General features: G+C 41.6%; 1 protein-coding gene across 3 annotated transcripts in view; it reads right to left on the bottom strand.

Annotated features, from left to right (window-relative positions):
- Positions 1 to 2,991: 2,991 nt before the first annotated feature.
- The window catches only part of lrrc1 (leucine rich repeat containing 1), a 40,077-nt gene continuing 25,038 nt past the window's right edge, over positions 2,992 to 18,030 (bottom strand). For 2 of the 3 annotated variants that reach the window (XM_021576487.2, XM_036956240.1), the window contains exons 10-14: positions 17,380 to 17,463; positions 14,713 to 14,828; positions 14,312 to 14,484; positions 7,563 to 7,702; positions 2,992 to 4,639 (exon numbers count right to left, since the gene is read on the bottom strand). In XM_021576487.2, the coding sequence (XP_021432162.2) occupies positions 4,487 to 4,639; positions 7,563 to 7,702; positions 14,312 to 14,484; positions 14,713 to 14,828; positions 17,380 to 17,463 (666 nt within the window). In that variant the 3' untranslated portion in view covers positions 2,992 to 4,486. The remainder of the gene's footprint in view (positions 4,640 to 7,562; positions 7,703 to 14,311; positions 14,485 to 14,712; positions 14,829 to 17,379; positions 17,464 to 18,030) is intronic. The other variant, XM_021576489.2, reaches the window with a different exon arrangement.

The raw sequence follows: 18,030 nt of genomic DNA on the forward strand, positions 1-18,030 counted from the left end.
TGAACTCAGTATGTACGCACTAATGCCTGAAGAGGAATATGATGTCATTTAGCAGTACAGTATATCGGTCTTGTTTTCAGAGATAATTAGTATGAGATCTTGTGAAATGATCTGCAGATGCTAAACCCATCTTATTACCAGACGGTATATCAGTATTCACTTTGGATGAATGCCAACTTTGTTTCCCAGTCCCAATTCATTTATGTATTCTTGTTAAGTCCACCTGATAACTGCATGCTCATGCAATTTAGTGCTAGTCACGACAGCCCCAAGCCTTCACATATTTATCAGAAATTATTGTATTTCATTTCCGAGAGGTTTCAGAGGCAAAGCAACACGTCCACCATTGCCAATGTTCTGCCCAAGGAGATAGTGGAGCAGTCTAAAGGACTGAATAAATTAGAAGTCTACTGGCACGGCAGGAAATGGTGAGGAGCACCGCCTTTCCAGGAATGAAGATATCAGAGAGAAAGTTCCTTTGGGAGATGTACACACTTCCTTTACAAAATGGATGAGAAGGAAAAGTAGTAAGCTACACAATTCCATTGGTTATCTACAAAGGACCAGACCACTTCAGAACCAGGGTGACATAATTGAAAATCATTCAAACAGTACCAGGGATGTACAGTCGTGGCCAGAAGTTTTGAGAATATACACAAATATTCATTTTCACAAAGTCTGCTGCCTCAGTTTGTATGATGTCAACTTGCATATACTCCAGAATGTTATGAAGAGTAAATTATTGATTTAGGTGCAATCTTACTGGCAGCAATATCCTTGACTGTAAGAACAATGACTCCAAGCCCCACCCTCCTTTTGAAGCTTCCAGTCGGTTATTCGAACTCAATCAGCATGACAGAGTGATCTCCAGCCTTGTACTCGTCAACACTCACACCTGTGTTAACGAGAGAATCACTGTCATGATGTCAGCTGGTCCTTTTGTGGCAGGGCTGAAATGCAGTGGAAATGTTTTTTGGGGATTCAGTTCATTTGCATGGCAAAGAGGGACTTTGTAATTAATCTGATCACTCTTCATAACATTCTGGAGTATATGCCAATTGCAATCATACAAACTGAGGCAGCAGACTTTGTGAAAACGAATATGTGTGTCATTCTCAAAACTTTTGGCCAGGACTGTATTTGACTAAGGTGTATGTAAACTTCCAACTGCAACTGTATACTTTGGTTGCACAAGCCCAAATTAAATCAGTGGTGGGTGAGCTACACTGATGCTCAATTGCATTGTATTAACACAATATAAAAACACTTGAGATAAGCCCATGGAATTGAAACTCAGAATGTAACATTGATTCAAGTGCATACCTATCCTCTCCATTCAAGACAGGTGGGGTGTTTTATACTACAATGCATTTGGAAAGAATTCAGACCCTGTGACTTTTTCCACAATTTGTTACATTACAGCCTTATTCTAAAATGGATTCAATTGTTTTTTCTCAATCTACACACAATACCCCATAATTACAAAGCAAAAACAGTAAAAAAAAAAAAATTGTGCACAGCTATTTTCAGGTCTCTCCAGAGATGTTTGAACGTATTCACGTCTGGGCTCCAGCTGGGCCACTCAAGGACATACAGAGACTTGTCCCGAAACCACTCCTGCGTTGTCATGGCTGTGTGCTTAGTCGTTGCCCTGTTGGAAGGTTAACCTTTTCCCCAATCTGAGGTCCTGAGCGCTCTGGAACAGGGTTTCATCAAGGATCTCTCCCAACTTCGCTTTGTTCATCTTTCACTCGATCCTGACTAGTCTCCCAGTCCCTGCTGCTGAAAAACATCCCCACAACATGATGCTGCCACCACCATGCTTCACATAGGGATGGTGCCAGATTTCAACCAGACGTGACGCTTGGCATTCAGGCCAAGTAGTTTCTATTTTGCTTTCATCAGACCAGAGAATAATGTTTCTCATGGTCTGAGTCCTTTAGGTGCCTTTTGGCGAACTCCAAGCGGGCTGTCATGTGCCTTTTACTGAGGAATGGCTTCCGCCTGGCCACCCTATCATAAAGGCCTGATTGGTTGAGTGCTGCAGAGATGGTTGTCCTTCTGGAAGGTACTCCCATCTCCACAGAGGAACTATGTCAGAGAGCCCATCGGATTCTTGGTCACCTCCCTGACCAAGGCCCTTATCTCCCGATTGCCCAGTTTGGCCGGGTGGCCAGCGCTAGGAGGAGTCTTGGTGGTTCCAAACTTCTTCCACTTAAGAATGATGGAGGCCACTGTGTTCTTGGGGACCTTCAATGCTGCAAAAAAAAAATTGGTACACTTCCCCGGATCTGTCTAGACACAATCCTGTCTCGGAGCTCTATGGACAATTCCTTCAACTTCATGGCTTGGTTTTTGCGCTGACATGCACTGTCAACTGTGGGACCTTATATTGACAGGTGTGTGCCTTTCCAAAGCATTTCCAATCAATTGAATTTACCACAAGTGGATGGAAACAGGATGCACTGGAGCTCAATTTCAAGTCTCATAGCAAAGGGTCTGAATATTTATGTAAATAAGGTTTCTGTTCTACATTTGCAAACATTTTTAAAAACCTGTTTTCGCAGTCATTGATGAGGGAAAAAAATAATTTAATACATTTTTGAATAAGGCTGTAACGTACCAAAATGTGGAAAAAGTCAAGGGCTCGGAACGCATTCCAAATGCATTGTATACACACACACAACACACACACACGTCATGCAATAAAAGTCTGGATAGACAGAACAGGAGAATAACGGGTGAGGGGAAAGTACTGATGTTATCAATGACCACCCTGATGAGTACTTATCAAATGGGCGATGACAAAACAAAGTAGGAGTGATTTCCTTTAAAGTGTAACCTAATCCAATTAACGGCAAATACACATTTTATTGCATGGCGTTTATGATTTGACATGGTGAAAACTTAGAAAGGTCTAAAGGCTGAAACACTAAAGACCTAACGGACAACAAAAAAACTAAAAACGTGTTTAAGAAATAACGAATCATGTTTCGTTTTAAACCCCTTTAATTTTATCAGTGGGTAAAAGGCATCCAAATCTGTAGGCTCAGCGTCCGTGCCTATTTGAGATTGTGTTTATGTGCAGCTTGATAACTAAAGAAAATTATTTAAAAATAAAGATAAAACAAATGTATATGTTTCTCCTGGTAATACAACAAACAAAAAACTAAAATCATTGTTATGGTTTACCATTTGAACAACAAATTGTTTTTATTAAGACAAAAAAAACTAAGTGCATGAGTTCATGCTTAAACTGCATTTTCCAAACGGTTCCACCATGGTCCTCATTTCCTTTTGCGTGGAATGAAATTGGCCATTGAAAGTCCAATGCACATGTGTTAAAAGAGAAATAGACATTGAAAAATTCTGCAGTTTCCGATAAAGTATTTACATTTTAGTCATTGAGCAGATGCTCTTATCCAGAGTGACTTAGAGGACCAATTAGGGTTAAGCGCCTTGCTCAAGGTCACCGATTTTTTTGTTTTTTTTTGTTCCTTAGTCGGCTCAGGGATTCAAATCAGCAACCCTTTGGTTACTGGCCCAACACTTAACCGCTACGCTACCTGCCGCCCCGTATCTACTTAAGAAAACATTTCAAAGCAATGAAGCGCAATAAAAGAAAGTAAGACAGCCCTGTCACTTCCACTCAATCTGCTGTGGTTAAGGTACACGTTGCTCACTGCATTAGCCCTTAATTACAAAACATGTCTATATCAAAATTTGTTTAGGATTTGATTAAGAAGTTAAACAATGGCATAGAAAAGAGTCGAGGCCGTCTATTCACCCAAAGTCAATTACGATAAGACATTAGCAACTGCATTTTTGTTCATTTCTTTACTTAAAAGGAAATAAAATACGTACAAAGTAATATCGTTTAGAACAATTCTGCCATAGATTAAGAAACTTGCTATACATTGTTTTAATTTACACCATCTGAGCTGCCAAAAAGTATAAAATTATCAATATTCACAAAATGACTATACAGTAATCCTTAAATCAGTTGGTCAAGTAACCCGAAATTTTCAACAAAAAAATATTCACCCAGTGTTCTAAAAAATAAAACAAATATAATATTTATGAATATGTCAACAATATTTAATATACTAAAGACTTACAGTAGTGCAACTACCTATTATCCATTTAAAAAGAAATGTAGAAATAAATCTTTAAAAAGCAACATTTTTCAAATGTCTTTGAAAAAGGACCACACCTGTGCAGATTATTGCTATGTTAAAAAATATAGCACAACAGTTTGAAAAGAAGGCACATGGGCCCTGGTAGTCTGAGCCAGATACCATGGTGTGTATTGGAGATGAAGTAAGGTACTGGACAAAAGGATCACAGCAGAGTCCCAGGGTTGAGCCGCAGGAGGGCTAGGTAGGGAGGCCGCAGGAGGGGTTTGTGGGATTAAAGTAGGTTCTGGTGGTGGTACAGAAGAACATGGCGAGAGACACAGGAGATCAGAATGTTTCTGAGGTAGAGGTCACACAGACGTGGTGACTGTAGTGTTATTGACCACGTTTTTGTTGGAATCCAGAGCTTTGGCAGCGTTCAGGTCGTTGCGGAGGTTCTCCACCGCTTTCTTCATAGTCTTTAACTCACCTGGGTGAGGAGTGGCTTGTCGCATCAGCCTTCCCTGTAGGGAGGAGACAGAGGAACAGTGAAGAGAAACTGAAAGACGGACAGATTCTACAACAGGTATCTTCATTATGCCGTGCATTACAGTGCATTTGGAAAGTATTCAGACCCCTTGATTTTTTCCCACATTTTGTAAGGTTACAGCCTTATTCTAAAATGGATTACATAAAAATAAATCCTCAATCTACACACACACACACACACACACACACAACCCCATAATGACAAACAGGTTTTTAGAAATGTTTGCAAATTTAATAAAAATAATGCATCACATTGCCTTAATAGCAACATACAGTGCATTCGGAAAGTATTCAGACCCATCGAGTTAGTGGAACAAACCTTTAATTCATGGCCACTTGTGCAACTGGGCCAGGGGAGCTTTAATTAGGTCAGGTGGAAATGTCCGACAGATCTCAACTCCATAAAAAGGAAGAAATCGCCATAGCTAGATCTCGCTGCTTTCTCTTCCTTAACTTCATCTAATCCAGAAGTTCTGTGCGTACATGAATCCACGTAAGTCCACCGAATCTGTTACCTTTCATCTGAACTATCTGTTGCGATCGGGAGAGTGGGCCATCAGTTATTGTTTATAGTTATGAGCGCGGCTTGGAGCGCACGCTTCAAACCTATTGCATAATGTGAACGGTCAATGATCACGGCCCTACGGATCATCACAGGCCAATTATGCCATCGATATATGGTTTCATATGTAATGAAATTACATGTACACATGAAGACACTTGAAAAGGGAGAAATATGAAACGTCATTGTTTGCTGAACTGATCGATTCTGATAAACTAAATGGGGATTATAGATTGAATAACCGATAACTGTATTAGTCTTCTCATGATTATGATAAATAGTTAAGCCTAAATGACTCAAGGATGATTCCTATTGACTTAATGAACTGGATTGCTGATTATGTTAATAATGAATGATTGTTATGTGTGATTATGGATTTGATTGGATACCTGTTATTCTGTTTCCTTTGTTATGTAGCACAGATTACTCAGTAAATATACCACTTTATGGTTAAAGGAATTCCTGCCTCAGGCTCATCCATTCCTCTGTCACCTGTTCACCTTTACTGTCAGTCATCCTACCTGTCCAGCTACCCACACAGATTCCACTAATCTTTCGAGCCAAATGATGACTGAACCAAAGACCGGTGAAAAGGAAATGGAGGAGGAGAAGGAAGAATTGTCTCCACTGGAAGGAAGGAGAGAGGAGGAAAAGGTCTTGGAACAAAGAAAAGATCTAGGAGCTAAGCCTAAAGCAACAAAGGCTTCATCCTCAACCACCAGCAGCACCAGAAGAACCAGGCCAGCAACTTGGATTAAGGATTATGTGGTTGAGTTTCCCACACCAATGGGCAAACCCACCAGAGCTCAAAGTGGGGCTGGATCAACTGTACGTTTCAGCCATCCCCTCCGTGCCAAGGACCGAAACTGCTTTGGGACGAAAAGGGGTCTACAGGAAGAACGACAGGCTGATGAACGATGTCACCTATTGGATGGATGTGCAGGCCCGTAGAGCTCTACAGGAACGGGAATTCATTGCCAAGGACCTGGCACAGCAGCGACGGTACCGTCAAGTAAGAAGGGAATTGGCCGGACGTCCAGCTCTAGGAAGAGTCTTGGTGATTCCAAACTTATTCCATTTAAGGATGAGGCCACTGATCTTAAGGATCTTCAATGCTGCAGAAATGTTTTGCCACCCTTCTCTAGATCTGTGCTTCGACACAATCCTGTATCTGAGCTCTACGGACAATTCCTTTGACTTCATGGTTTGTTTTTTTCTCTGACATGCACTCAACTGTGGGACCTCATATAGACAGGTGTGTTTCTTCCCAAATCATGTCCAATCAATTGAATTTACCACAGGTGGACTCTAATCAAGTTGTAGAAACATCTGAAGGATGATCAATGGAAACAGGTTGCACCTGAGCTCAATTTCGAGTCTCATGGCAAAGGGTCTGAATGGTTTTGATTTTAAATACATTTGCAAAGTTTTTCTTTGTCATGATGGGGTAGTGTGTGTAGATTTGAGGATTTGTATTTATTTATTACATTTTAGAAAAAGGCTGTAACGTAACAAAATGTGGAATAAGTCTAGCAGTCTGAGTACTTTCCGAAGGCACTGCATATAATGTTATTTTTTGCCCTCAATTTTTAGGGGCATGGACTCTACAAGGTGTCTAAAGCGTTCCACAGGGATGCTGCCCATGTTGACTATTGCTTCCCAAAGTTGTGTCAAGTCGTCTGGATGTCCTTTGGATGGCAGCCCATTCTTGATACACACGGGAAATTTTGAGCGTGAAAAACCCAGGAGCATTGCAGTTCTTGACACAAACCAACCGGGCCTGGCACCTACTACTGTACCCAGTTCAAAGCCCCTTAAATATTTTGTCTTGACCTTTCACCTTCTGAATAGCACACATACACAATCAAAAGTCTCAAAACTTTATTTAACCCCCCCCCCCTTCAGCTACACTGGTTTTAAGTGGATTTAACAAGTGACATCAATAAGGAATAGCTTTTATTTGGATTCACCAGGTCAGGCTGTCATGGAAAGAGCAGCTGTTCTTAATGTTTTGCATCCTCAGTGTACACTTGGACATAATTCAAAAAGATCTAAAAGATGAAAGGTAGTTTTCAACCAGTTAAGGGACTCAATGACTATAGCTTTATATTAGTTGAACATTAATTCAAGCGGCATCTCTTTCTTTGTTTAGTGATTGGCGCCCCGCCAGTTTTGACATTTCAAACGACCCGTGAGTGGTGACAGTTTTGAATTTTCAAACGACCCTTGTGACAGTTACGACGTTTCAAACGACCTCTGTCTTTTCTACCCCATCGCCTCCTGTCATTCCTTTTCACACGCTCCTCTCCACACACACTTCTCGTCCTTCCTCTCACCTTTTCATCATCCTCGTCATCGTCATCATCCAGGAAGTGGATGGCACTGATCCTCTTCATGGCCTTGTCGCCCCAGGTGTCATCCACCATGTCATTCACCAGGCTCTCCAGAGCACCACAGCGAGCAAGGTTGTCTGAGCCTAAAACAGGATACATTAGATATGTTGTGAGAGGAAATTAATAATTTACATCTTAAGCAATAATTTGCTTTTCAAAATGATGCTTAAATGCATGCATGAAAGGCCTGTGAAAACTACCACATACGGACAATGGTGGCCTTAATTCAACAGATTCAAATGTATACGTTTAGTATGACGTGCTCTCCTTCTGCAACACCCCCCCCCCCCCCCCCCCTCCAGATTGGTTATCTCAATCATGTCAGTGAAGAGGAGCTGTCCCATGACACAGTGCTGAGAGTTTGTGCAGCTTGTGACACAATGCTCATAAATGAGAGCTTGGAACCGGGTAGATCAGTTTCAAATCCCAGTTTTGTCACAAGCTTAAAGGTAAACACCCCCCCCCCCCCCCAACTCAAGCTCACAGACTTGACCTTCAAAGTCTTAGATCCTCATCTGCTGCTCAGCAAATGAACAAAGGGTTACAGAAATGAACACAAACACTTAGTTCTCTCATTCCGAGAGAAATCAGGGATTACTAAAGGAGGATGGTCATAACAAGGAGCACACGCTGTAGTTATTCAATGAATCAAATCAGAAACATGACATATGGGTTCTGCAACCAGGTTGTGGAGTTTGAGATTTTATTTTTTATCCAATCAACAATTGGATCAGGCCTAGATTATTCCAGGACTCAGCTGAGTGAGCGAGCAAGCCTCTCCTTGCTTCACCTCACCCAGCAGGCTTTTAATGGCTGCAGGCCAGTCAGGAGTTAAGCCTCTTTAGCTATCCAATCCACTGGAGTAAAAAAAACACACAAAAAAAACAAAAAACAGCAAAGGAGCAGGCCTGGCCCTCGGGTGGGGGTGGGAGGGGGGGTTAGAGCATATGCCCAGATCCAGAACAGTTACAGGTAGAGCTCAGTTACAGAGAATCTGGGTTGGCGCCCAGGCTGTGTCGCAGCCGGCCACGACCGGGAGGTCCGTGGGGTGACGCACAATTGGCCTAGCGTCGTCCGGGTTAGGGAGGGTTTTGCCGGTAGGGATATCCTTGTCTCATCGCGCACCAGCGACTCCTGTGGCAGGCTGGGCGCAGTGCGCGCCAACCAAGGTATCCAAGTGCATGGTATTTCCTCCGACACATTGGTGTGGCTGCCTTACGGGTTGGAGGCGCGCCGTGTTAATAAGAAGCAGTGCGGCTTGGTTGGGTTGTGTCTGAGGACGCATGGCTTTCGACCTTCGTCTCTCCCGAGACCATACGAGAGTTGTAGCGATGAGACAAGATAGAATCTACTAACAATTGGATACCACGAAATTTGGGAGAAAAAGCAGGTAAAAAAAAAAAGTATAACTTAATAATTAAATTGGATGTAATAAATGTATCACAAGTCACTTTAAACAATGACACTAATGTTTATATACCCTACATTACTCATCTCACATGTATATACTGTACTATATACCATCTACTGCATCTTGCCTATGCCGCATGGCCATCGCTCATCCAGATATTTATATGAACATATTCATTCCTTTACACTTGTGTGTTTAAGGTGGTTGTGAAATTGTTAGAGTACTTGTTAGATATTACTGCACGGTAGGAACTAGAAGCACAAGCATTTCGCTACTCTCACATCAACATCTGCTAACCATGTGTATTTGATTTGATTTTTGACTTCTGGGTTAAGCGGGAGGGTGTTAAACGCGGTTTGGCAGGTCATGTTTCAGAAGACGCATGCCTCTACCTTCGCTGCAGCTCCCCAGCTGGCTCAGGAAGCAATAAAAGATCGAAATCGGGGAGAAAAAAGGAGGGTAAAATAGATAATTCACATATAATGTGTGTGTGTGTGTGTGTGTGTGTGTGTGTGTGTGTGTGTGTGTGTGTGTGTGTGTATACATACAGTTAAAGTCGGAAGTTTACATACACGTTATACATTTAAACTCAGTTTATCACAATCCCTGACATTTAATCCTAGGAAAAATTCCCTGTCTTAGGTTAGTTAGGATCACCACTTTATTTAAACAAATGTGACATATCAGAATAATAGAGAGAATGATTTATTTCAGCTTTTATTTATTTCATCACATTCCCAGTGGGATAGACGTTTACATACACTCAATTAGTATTTGGTAGCATTGCCTTTAAATTGTTTAACTTGGGTCAAATATGTTGGGTAGCCTTCCACAACCTTCCCACAATAAATTGGGTGAATTTTGGCCCATTCCTCCTGACAGAGCTGGTGTAACTGAGTCAGGTTTGTAGGCCTCCTTGCTCGAACACACTTTTTCAATTCTGCCCACAAATGTTCTATGGGATTGAGGTGATGGCCACTCCAATACCTTGACTTTGTTGTCCTTAAGCCAGTTTGCCACAACTTCGGAAGTATGCTTGGGGGTCATTGTCCATTTGGAAGACCCCATTTGCGACCAAGCTTTAACTTCCTGACTGATGTCTTGAGATGTTGATTCAATATATCCATATCATTTTCCAGCCTAATGATGCCATCTATTTTGTGAAGTGCACCAGTCCCTCCTGCAGCAAATCACCCCCCACAACATGATGCTGCCACCCCCCGTTCTTCACAGTTGGGATGGTGTTCTTCAGCTTGCAAGCCTCCCCCTTTCGCTCCAAACATAATGGTCATTATGGCCAAACAGTTCTATTTTTCTTTCATCAGACCAGAGGACATTTCTCCAAAAAGTATGATCTTTGTCCCCATGTGCAGTTGTAACCCGTAGTCTGGCTTTTTTAATGGCGGTTTTGGAGCCGTGGCTTCTTCCTTGCTGAGCGGCCTTTCAAGTTATGTTGATATAGGGGTTCATTTTTTTATATATATAAAGGACTCATTTTACTGTGGCTTTAGATACTTTTGTACCCGTTTCCTCCAGCATCTTCAACAGGTCCTTTGCTGTTGTTCTGGGATTGATTTGCACTTTCCGCACCACAGTGGTGTTTATACTTGCATACAATTGTTTGTACAGATGAAGGTGGTACCTTCAGGCATTTGGAAATTGCTCCCAAGAATGAAGCAGACTTGGAGGTCTACAATTTCTTTGCTGAGGTCTTGGCTGATTTCTTTTGATTTTCCCATGATGTCAAGCAAAGAGGCACTGAGTTTGAAGGTAGGCCTTGAAATACATCCACAGGTACTATTTTCTGGAATTTTCCAAGCTGTGGCACAGTCAACTTAGTGTATGTAAACTTCTGATCCACTGGAATTGTGACAGTGAATTATAAGTGAAATAATCTGTCTAAACAATTGTTGGAAAAATTACTTGTGTCATGCACAAAGTAGATGTCAAAACCGATTTGCAAAACTATAATTTGTTAACAAGAAACTTGGAGTGGTTGAAAAACGAGTTAATGACTCCAACAACCGTGTGTATATATGTTTTTTTTTTTATTAAGACAAATTATATAAAGTTGTCAGCTATATGATCTGGTCATTATTCATCTAACAAGCCAAAAACGAAGTAAAACATTGTTTAGCATGTTGCTTTTAGTTGCCTGGTTTTCTGTATTGACATACTAAATACATTTTTAAAACAGGTGCATTTAAAATGGTGATCAAATACACTAGTTACGCTATTTTGCTGATATGCAGCCTGTAGTTTGTGTTGATTCTTTTTCATAACTACAAGTTTTTTGGACGACAATAGAATGTTAATGTAGTCGGTGCAACTGTCATAGTGTAAACCAGCCTTTAGTCTTGAGATCTTTGGTTGTTTAGTACATGGCCTCACATGCGACTTCTTAAAGAGATGGGTGGGGCTAAGGCTTAAGAGGGTGTGAACAATGTTGAATGGGTATAGACAAAGCAGAACTTGCCAGTAGGTTTACCAAAATATTCGAGGGCCATTTTCTCAAGTGAGGTTACAAGTTCATCAACTTACAAAGCAGAATTACTTCCCCATTGTTCCTCAACTGTAGTGTATGATACCATTTAAGCCGAGTCTCTACTTTTATTCAATGCAACAACAAATCTTTTAAAAAAACAATACAATTTTGCTACATAATACTGAATCGAGCCGCTCGGTTTTTATTATGCTTTGCTGTTCGTAAAGCTAGCGTAGCTAACAAATTGTCAGCCAACTTAACTTATAACGTAACTTATTTGAAAAGTCATTACTTTATTACATTGCAGAACATAGCTAAAGCTAAGAATTTGTATCCGCTCTCAGACTTCGGATGTATATTTTCCGCTATTTTCTTCAAATCTAAAGAATTGCCTTTCGGGGCCTAAAAAGCAAGGAAACAGTGGCCACTGCTCGTATACTTTATATTTTGTTGATTGTAGTACGACATCCAGAAACTTTTGGCATACTAACCATAGCCATACTATGACCAATAAGCATACTTCATGTGAGGTAAATTGAGTATGAATACTCATACTAACCATACATGAACAAACCTAGGCTACTGTGGATAGCTAGCTAAATGGTGGTATACAAGCTGAGGTTAATCAATAAATGCAAACCGATATTTTGATTAGTTAGATAGCTAGCTAATGTTTGCTTGCTCATCCGAAGTCCAGCAGCTAACGTTAGCCTTATTAGCTAGCTAACACCAGTCAGCTGAAAGCTAGCGAACAGGCGAAGAAAGGTACTAAGGTAGATAGTTATATATGGTTATGGAAGTTTTTTTTACACACATTACTTCAACCATTAGCTAGCTAGCTAGCTAGCTAGAGCCAGACAACAGCTGACCTTAACAAAGAAACTAAAATTAGCTAAATGTCCCCCAAACCAGGATTACTAAAGGTGTGGTATATGGCCAATATACCACGGCTAAGGGCATCGTCAATGCAAATAGTCAGGGTTGCCATTTGATTAATTGTTCATCAGTCTTATGGCTTGGGGATAAAAGATGTTAAGGAGCCGTTTGGTCTGATCTTTTTTTGGGGGCCTTCCTCTGAACCCGCCTAGTATATTAGGTAAAACGGATTTAAGATTGCCTGCATTAAAGTCCCCGGCCACTAGGAGCGCCACTTCTGGATGAGCATTTTCTTGTTTGCTTTACGACCTTATCCAGCTCATTGAGTGCCGTCTTAGTGCCAGCATCGGTTTGTTGTGTTAAATAGACAGCTACGGATATAAATAGAAACATCCCTTTTTCAGGACCCGGTCTTTCAAAGATAATTTGTCAAATCCAAATAACTTGACAGATCTTCATTGTAAAGGGTTTAAACACTTCCCATGCTTGTTCAATGAACCGTAAACAATTAATGAACATGCACCTATGGAACGGTCGTTAAGACCTAACAGCTTACAGATGGTAGGCAATTAAGGTCATAGTTATGAAAACTTAGGACACTAAAAAGGCCTTTCTACTGACTTTGAAAAACACCAAAAGAAAGATGCCCAGGGTCCCTGCTCATCTTTGTGAATGTGCTTAGGCATGCTGCAAGGCATGAGGACTGCAGATGTGGCCAGGGCAATAAATTGAAATGTCCGTACTGTGAGGCACCTAAGACAGCGCTACAGAGAGAGACAGGACGGACAGCTGATCATCCTCGCCGTGGCAGACCATGTGTAACACCTGCACAGGATTGGTACATCCGAACATCACACCTGCGGTACAGGTACAGCATGGCAACAACTGCCGGAGTTACACCAAGACATCCTCTTCCCTCATGTGGTACCCTTCCTGCAGGTTTATCCATAACCCTTCAGCAAGACAATGCCACCAGCCATACTGCTCATTCTGTGCGTGATTTCCTGCAAGACAGGAATGTCAGTGTTCTGCCATGACCAGTGAAGAGCCCGGATTTCATTCCCATTGAGCACGTCTGGGACCTGTTGGATCGGAGGGCTCGGGCCATTCCCCCTCAGAAATGTCCGGGAACTTGCAGGTGCCTTGGTGGAAGAGTAAAGTAACATCTCACAGCAAGAACTGGCACAGTCCATGAGGAGATGCACTGCAGTACTTAATGCAGCTGGTGGCCACACCAGATACTGACTTACTTTTGACCCCTGCTTTGTTCAGGGACACATTATTCCATTTATGTTAGTCACATGTCTGTGGAACTTGTTTAGTTTATGTCTCAGTTGTTGAATCTTGTTATGTTCATACAAATATTTACACGTGAAGTTTGCTGAAAATAAACGCAGCTGACAGTGAGAGGACATTTCCTTTTTTGCTGAGTTTATATAAGAACTCTTGTTACAGCTTATCATTAGGTACTCTACCTCAGGTGAGCAATACCTCAAGACTTCTTTAGTATTAGACATTGCGCACTAGCTGTTATTGACAAAAAGACGCACACCCCTCGTCTTACCAGATGTAGCTGCTCTGTCCTGCCGATGCACGGAAAACCCAGACAGACCGAGGGTAAGTAATCTTGCACGAGCCTTGGATTGTGCGAGGTGGAAAGACTCATGGGAGATGGGCTACAGAAACAGGAGCCTAAGGCAGCTATATACACAAGTACACCCCCTGGACAGGACCCTCGTCTATAGCAGGCCTTACCCCTAATCTACCTCCTTAATGCTGAGTGCCAAGCAGATACACATCAGGTCACATTTTTCACAGGTCTTTGGTGACTTGGCCAGGGATCGAACTCCAAACTTTCCAATCTCAGGGCGGACACAAACCACAAGGCTACTGAGTTGGAAGACCACGAGAAGACCTTACCTTTACTCTCTGGTTCTAAAGGCTGCTGGGGCAGGAGAACACAGGTGAGCACCTTTTCCCCAGACTCTGGGTCTATGTCATTCTGGAAAGTGAGCAGAGGCTGCGACTGGTTCTCTGACAGCCACAGGGCCTTGAGTCGCAGCGCAGTCAGAGAAATGGGTAGGTGGAGCAGTCTGGAGAGAGATGACATGGCATAGACAGGCTTCAGAAGAATATTGCAAAATGTTTTGTGAACATGATTGATTTGTGGACAGCTAAGAACAAGTCTATTGGTGTCAAATATTATGATTTATTGTGAGTCACATCTAAAAGCTTTACTGGGTCTGGTGCATATTCAAATGTGAATATTGTATATGATTAAAAAGGTTAATAAAGTGGCATTGAATGTTAATGTAGCCTACCTATTTCCGGAGACATCAAACACATGCAGCTCTGAGGCCTGAGAGATCTCAGAGGGAATCCTTGTAAGCCTGTTCTCTCGTACACAGAAGACATTCAGGCTACTGCAACCTCCAATCTTGATTTGGGTAGCAAAGACATACAAGCAAGACGTGAAAACAGTGCCTTTAGTCTTTAGTTCACCCACACAATTGCATATTTGTTCCGTGTTCTGAGGCACACAGACATCTTGCAGGGAGGAAGAGGGAAAAAGCTTTGGTTAGAACAATTTACGTAAAATAAAAAATCTAAAGTTACATTTTTACTTTACCATTACAAAACCACAGAAAAATATGATGTGTGTGTGTATACCTTCATTGTTCAAAATATCCATTTAGTGTAATGGGCATAGAAAGGTAAACCATTCAGAACCTTTGGGAGCTTTGCCATAGAAATGGGCATATTTAAAATCCTGTGTAGCTTAGTTGGTAGAGCATGGCACTCACAACGCCAGGATTGTGGGTTCGATTCCCACAGGGGACTAGTATAAAAATTAAAAATAGGAACGTTGCTCTGGATAAGGGTGTCTGTCTGCTAAATTACTAAAATGTATTGAACGACTAAGGTGTTGGGCAGATTAGGAACTAAAATTAGCTGCAATTACTAGTGTGTTAAAGTAGGGACCTGATGGGCCAGCTAAAGTTCTGTAGTAAGGCTAATCTACTAACGACATCAGTCAGTGGCCAGACAGACTTGAACAGGAACCAAATACAGTAATGGAGTCTCATCATGTTAAAAGGATCTGGCTAAGCTGAAGCCCTCACTGGAGTAAAAAAGGGTTCAAGACGAGGGAAGAAGAGAAGAAGTCCAAATACCAACAGGAATCCCAGTTAGTAGGCTACGAAGTAAACTACTCAAAGTCTAGCTATTACCTCAGAAGTAGGCTATACAAAGGACTACATGCATGGGCCTACACTCAAACATCAATACCAGATACATTGTTTGTCTATGGAGATCTTCCTAAGTAAATATGAATATTGTTAAAATATTTGCATTAAAATGGAAATAAGCAAATATCAGCCTTTGATACTTTGAGACAATTATCAATGAGTCATAAATATTGATTTAAAATCAACCACATACCTAACACCACGGTATTGTGGTAAACAAGTGCTTGTCTGGTACCAGGACTACAGTTAACATTAGAAACGTCATGCAGCATTCACGGTTTGAGACAATAAAACAATGACACTATCAATTCATTATCTGGGCCAAGTGCTGTGGACTCACACACTGAACTGTTTGCGTGACTGAGACACAGGGGCATTGTATAATCACTAAAGGGCCTTTCAGATAAAGATTTAACCAGAGGGAGCTTGCTTTCTCTCCAACAGACAAGAGGCTAGAATAAACACAGCACTTGGAGAATAAACCGTAACTGAACACACCAGAGAACTGCAGAAGATAATAGAAAATAAATGGATGGGGGTGGGGGGGGGGGGGGGGGGGCTGCATGTTTTGTCTGGGAAAAACAGTGTGTTTGCTGTCTGCGCTCGAATCTCCTGGAAACAAAAGATAGCATGCCACCAGCCTAGGAGCTAAAATCATGCAGCTGCTACTGTATAGACAGTCACATGCCAGGAATGATGAGTGGCACAGCCATGTCTTAGGTGAAGACAGTCACAGTGGGAGATGGCCTTTGTGACAGAGTTCTCCAGGTCGATTTGATAATCGACAATGGTCTGCATAGTACCACAGTGGCATTCTGTATGCTTCTACTGAATGAGATTCAGTTCACAGAAACTGGATTTCCTGGTTAGCAGGTATGAGGATTAGCATTTCACAATCCCCACTAAAATCAGAAGGGGTCAAGTCTAGTGCAGATAAGTTCTGCATGCAAATCACAGTGATTACTGGGGGATGCACTAACCAGATTACACTTACTCATGACTGAAGCTTCTATGATTTTACATCATTGATCCGAGCAGCAGGGTAAATCATGGAGGCAAAATGAGATGCGATCAAGGTTTACATTAGCCTTTTTCTGAGCATATTCAGACTGAGCATGCACAAGCATTTTGCTTAGGGTAAAATGGTTAGCTTAGCATTACATGCAAATAGACAGTTCCCTCACATTTAGTACCGACGCATAAACCCCCCCCCCCCACAAAAGTCAATTTCCTGTGTCTACATTGAAGACAAACTGGTGGGTGTGGGGGGGGGGGGGGGGGGGGGGGGGGGTATTTCTACAGCAGAGCTAGGAAACAAGTTCTGTCAATTGGAGAAAGTGACCGCTTGAAATAATTTTTAAAAGTACCTCACAGCAGCAAGGGGACAGATTGCTTTTTGATCCAGTCTAAACAGTGCACTCCTTCATATAATACAAGGATTGTGTTGTAAATCAATGTACTGTGGAGCGACTTCACTGTGGCATCACAAATGTGATAAATATGGTAAAATCACAAAGGAAGATGGAGTCAAACTTTGAGCCATTAAACAAGCCCTTATTTTATCACAGAAAGAAACAAAGGAAGAGGAGTCATGTCCTCGTAACGTAAAGCATTTACAAGATAAAGATATGATCTAAGCCCATAATATAGTAGACTATGAACTGTGGTGCAACAAGTCTCAACAAGTCTCACAATGCTTATTTGCTTCAAACTACTACATGTGGAAAGACCATAGCATACCTCTTTTGGTAATGATGCTAATCGGTTTCTGTCACAGTTGAAGTTGGAGAGTCTCTTTAGTTTTCCAATACTTCTTGGCACACTCTAAAGAGGGAAACAACCAGTAAGAAATAATGACATTTTGCACATACAGTAATGGGTATAGCAGTGACACTTGACTGGCATGCGGCCCAGCATGGGGATTACTTACACAGTCCTCCTGTCAGGATGAAATAAACAAATCTAATTGTTTGTGCCAAAGTGAGGATAAGTCCCTGGCGCACACTTAGATGTTTTTTAGCCTCTTAGGAAGTGAAGACTAAAGGCATAATGAAGGTCAAAGGTTACAAGATTATAGGAGATGCATCCCTTCAGAAGGAAAACGAAATTGTGTCATGCTGTACTGTAGATCCTTAGGTCTTTCCAAGGACAGAAGAGCACAGCCATCAGAGGTGGGTAATTACTACTGTAGAAATCAACAGTAGCTAAAGAGAACAATGTTCGCACCTTGTTAGCACATAAATGTAACTGCTTGACGTTGGATGAAACCGTTGACTTTCGATTCCGATTACATAACAGAAAAGTAATTGGGTCATTACTTAATTGGGTCAAACCTGCCCTCACAACAGTATGTATATATGTAACCGATGTGAAACGGCTAGCTTAGTTAGC

This window comes from Oncorhynchus mykiss, chromosome 20 (genome assembly GCF_013265735.2).
Source record: "Oncorhynchus mykiss isolate Arlee chromosome 20, USDA_OmykA_1.1, whole genome shotgun sequence".
Classification (NCBI taxonomy): domain Eukaryota; kingdom Metazoa; phylum Chordata; class Actinopteri; order Salmoniformes; family Salmonidae; genus Oncorhynchus; species Oncorhynchus mykiss.